We start from the raw sequence: 3083 nt of genomic DNA on the forward strand, positions 1-3083 counted from the left end.
TCTTGCTTTAATCATTAAATGCCCACGGGAATGCATAAGCTACCAGACTACACGGCCAGCTATATGTTGCCTTTTCACGTGCCAGCGGCTACTCCAACATCTACATCAAAGTGGACAAACATTCATCACAAGGCCTTTTCAACAACAGGACTCTCACGCAAAATGTCATCTACAAGGAAATCTTTTAAACGACTAAGGTAGCACCACCCCCATAACCGACCCAACTTCTAATATCAATCTACAAATCAGTCTTTATTTTAGCTGGCTATTTAAATTTTACCAGAACCGCAAAAAAACCAGCCGCAAATATTTACCGGTTTACAATATGCCACAGTTGACTTTGGCCAAACATTCAACTCCGTGCGGAGCACGGGTATTTGCTAGTCTAATGTAAACACCAGTACTTTTACATGAGTTTTTTTAACATGTTGTTAATTTTTTTCTTGATGTTGTCTCTTTTTAGCATATGTATCAATCCGTTTTTTTTTGCACTTATTTCTTTTCCTTTTATTATTGATGCCTGCCCTGGAGTTGATCGAGATTCGAAATATTTTTTAAAAATTATCTTCAACTCCTCTTCTTCACTTGCTGTCCAATGATGTCTGTTTACCAGTCTTTTTTTGCAGTCAGATTTGGGTTTTGCTGTAAAATAAGAATCATGTTTTATTTATCTACAATATATAATATGCAAGTCAAAAATATATGAGTTAGACATGCCACTCATAAATTGGCTATCCTGGTAAAACATAGTTAGATTTCTAGATAATCATTGCTACAAGATAAAACTTGCGTACATTTGTATCATCTGTATCCATGAAGCCATTTTTATACTTACGCTCAGTAAAGTCAACAAACTCTTCAGCCCCTTCAGCCCCTTCATCCTCTGACAGATTTGGAATATATTCTTCAAAATCAAGACACTCTGTGTCATTCTCAGTCTGTTGAATGTGCACAGCCTCAGTGACCTCAGTTTCTCCTGAAACTCCGATGACCAGTTCTGAATAAATTTTAAAACATTTCACAAAAATAATTATAGTGTAAATACACGGTGTACCTTGAGTAACTGCAGCAATTATGTAACATTTACTGCATTATATTACCTAAGAACAAAACTAAAAACTTCACTGCAAACCAAAAACGTTTTAATGTAAGAAGTGGATTTTTCGTCAAAATAAATTTGGTAAATGATATTTAAGAGACACCAAAAAAACAGTATGAACTGAAGAATATATATATATAATGTACCTTCTAATGGAATATCTCGCAGAGCACGACCATGGTACTTTCCAACTAGGCCCATATCTTGAATTACTAGTATCTTTGCCACATGCACTCGCTCTATGATGTCTGATGTGGCTCTGTAATGTGCTCTGTGAACATCCATTGAGTGGCCAAGGTGGTCACACACCCACTCCATTTGTTGCGGTGATATGTCAAATGACTGGAAGTAAGAAATGGCCTCAATAGTTCCATTTAAGCCTAGGGAGATGAGCCTCTTAAAAATAGCTCACTGTTGAAAAATACATTATTTTACAAAAACTTTGACCACGAACCAACTTGTAAAATCACCACACATGCTGTGGGATATCAAGGAAGAACAGGCATAGATATATCCCAGAAACTACCTACTTGTGTCATTGTTGCAATATATTTTCGCATGTTTGATGAGCGAATTCGTTCTGGTTTTTCCAAACCAGCTGCCTCTGTTGTTGCTCCTACTGCGTCATAGCCACGAATGACTCCTGCTCCTGTACATTAAAAATTAGTATAAATTAAATGCCTTAAATTTAAAAGATTATATTCTAGAGGTCCTGGGTAGTGTACATAATCGGTTGCTCTACTTCATCTAAATAACAACGCAACTTTCCTACCAGAAGTAATTCATGAAAAAATGTTCACAGATAATATTGCATAACCATAATCACAAAAGTAACCTACCAGTGCTGGCAAACATATAGGGATTAGATATCCTTGACACCAGCCTCGCCTTCTAATGTTTCATCTTGCCAGGGTAATCTAATAAGCGGTAACATCTCGCTGTAAATGACTGGCAACAACTTTCCAGATCACAGATTGTTGAGTCAATTTAATGCTTGCACCTTCTATACAATACTTTCTGCTGTCTCTTCAACTAGACTTTAACGGCTCCCCTAAGCATTCATGCCTTGTCCTTGCAACAAAACAGATACAGCAGTCACCCAAAAGTAGTGAAAATAGTACCAACCCCAGTTATGGCCAAGGTCCTATACGCGAACCTTCGCCACATCAACTTTCCCAAAACAACATCCTGCTGAAAACCGCAGTGTTTCTTTCCTTTAGCTCTGCAATTCGCCAATGAGCTCTCTGCCACTGCTTCATCCATCCCAAGTCTTCTCTCAAGTATGCCAAGCAGACTCTATCACAGATGATACATATAGCCTATGATTAACAACAATCAATTCGATTATGACACATTCCCAACGATTATACGAAACAAGAATGTTTTATGTGAGCTAATAAGTTATAAGAAAGAATCTCCAAATAATTATATGTTCTACATGTAATTAGCTATACATAATTCTTTAATTTTCGCAGCACAGTTTAAAAGAGCCCAACTTGTGAAATTGGTCAAACTGGTTAATGTATAGTCACTGCCACACCTGATAATGTTTATGTAAATTATACTACTAAACAATTGAAAACCATTGTAAAATTACTTCAACCTCACTGCCATGCTGAAGTCCCCACACCTTCTTCGTTGTAGAGGAATAAGTCTCGTTCGTTCATGCTTACAACCCTTTCGATAATTCGGTCACGAAGGCCCCCCATCATTCAGGTCTATATCCGCAAAATCGTTCTTTGCGTTGAAATTGCTAACTTAAGACATCTTGGGAAAGCAGAGCTCTTTGGATTGACCTTTTCTGTTTCCACAGTGTCACTCTGTCAAAGTTTAGTTGCGCATAATTCAATTGATTCGAGTGTACGAAACTTACTTCACGTCTCTTAGTCATTAGCGCGTTTGATGGCCAAGGCAAGTTTCTGCCTGAAGCTAGTCTTCGATATTATGTGATGTTTATATGCATCTGCTTAGTGTACCCAACAAC

The 3083-nt window shown here is 37.5% G+C and overlaps 1 protein-coding gene across 1 annotated transcript; it reads right to left on the reverse strand.

Annotated features, from left to right (window-relative positions):
* Positions 1-57: 57 nt before the first annotated feature.
* On the reverse strand, positions 58-1990 carry LOC106810847. Its single transcript, XM_014814314.1, has 5 exons — positions 1939-1990; positions 1630-1748; positions 1246-1441; positions 836-997; positions 58-642 (listed from the first exon to the last, which is right to left on the reverse strand). Exons 1-5 carry the CDS (start codon positions 1952-1954, stop codon positions 407-409), a joined length of 729 nt encoding a protein of 242 aa, XP_014669800.1. The 5' UTR covers positions 1955-1990; the 3' UTR covers positions 58-406.
* Between the last annotated feature and the right edge of the window lie 1093 nt (positions 1991-3083).

Source organism: Priapulus caudatus, unplaced genomic scaffold (genome assembly GCF_000485595.1).
Source record: "Priapulus caudatus unplaced genomic scaffold, Priapulus_caudatus-5.0.1 Scaffold478, whole genome shotgun sequence".
Taxonomy (NCBI): Eukaryota; Metazoa; Priapulida; class Priapulimorpha; order Priapulimorphida; family Priapulidae; genus Priapulus; species Priapulus caudatus.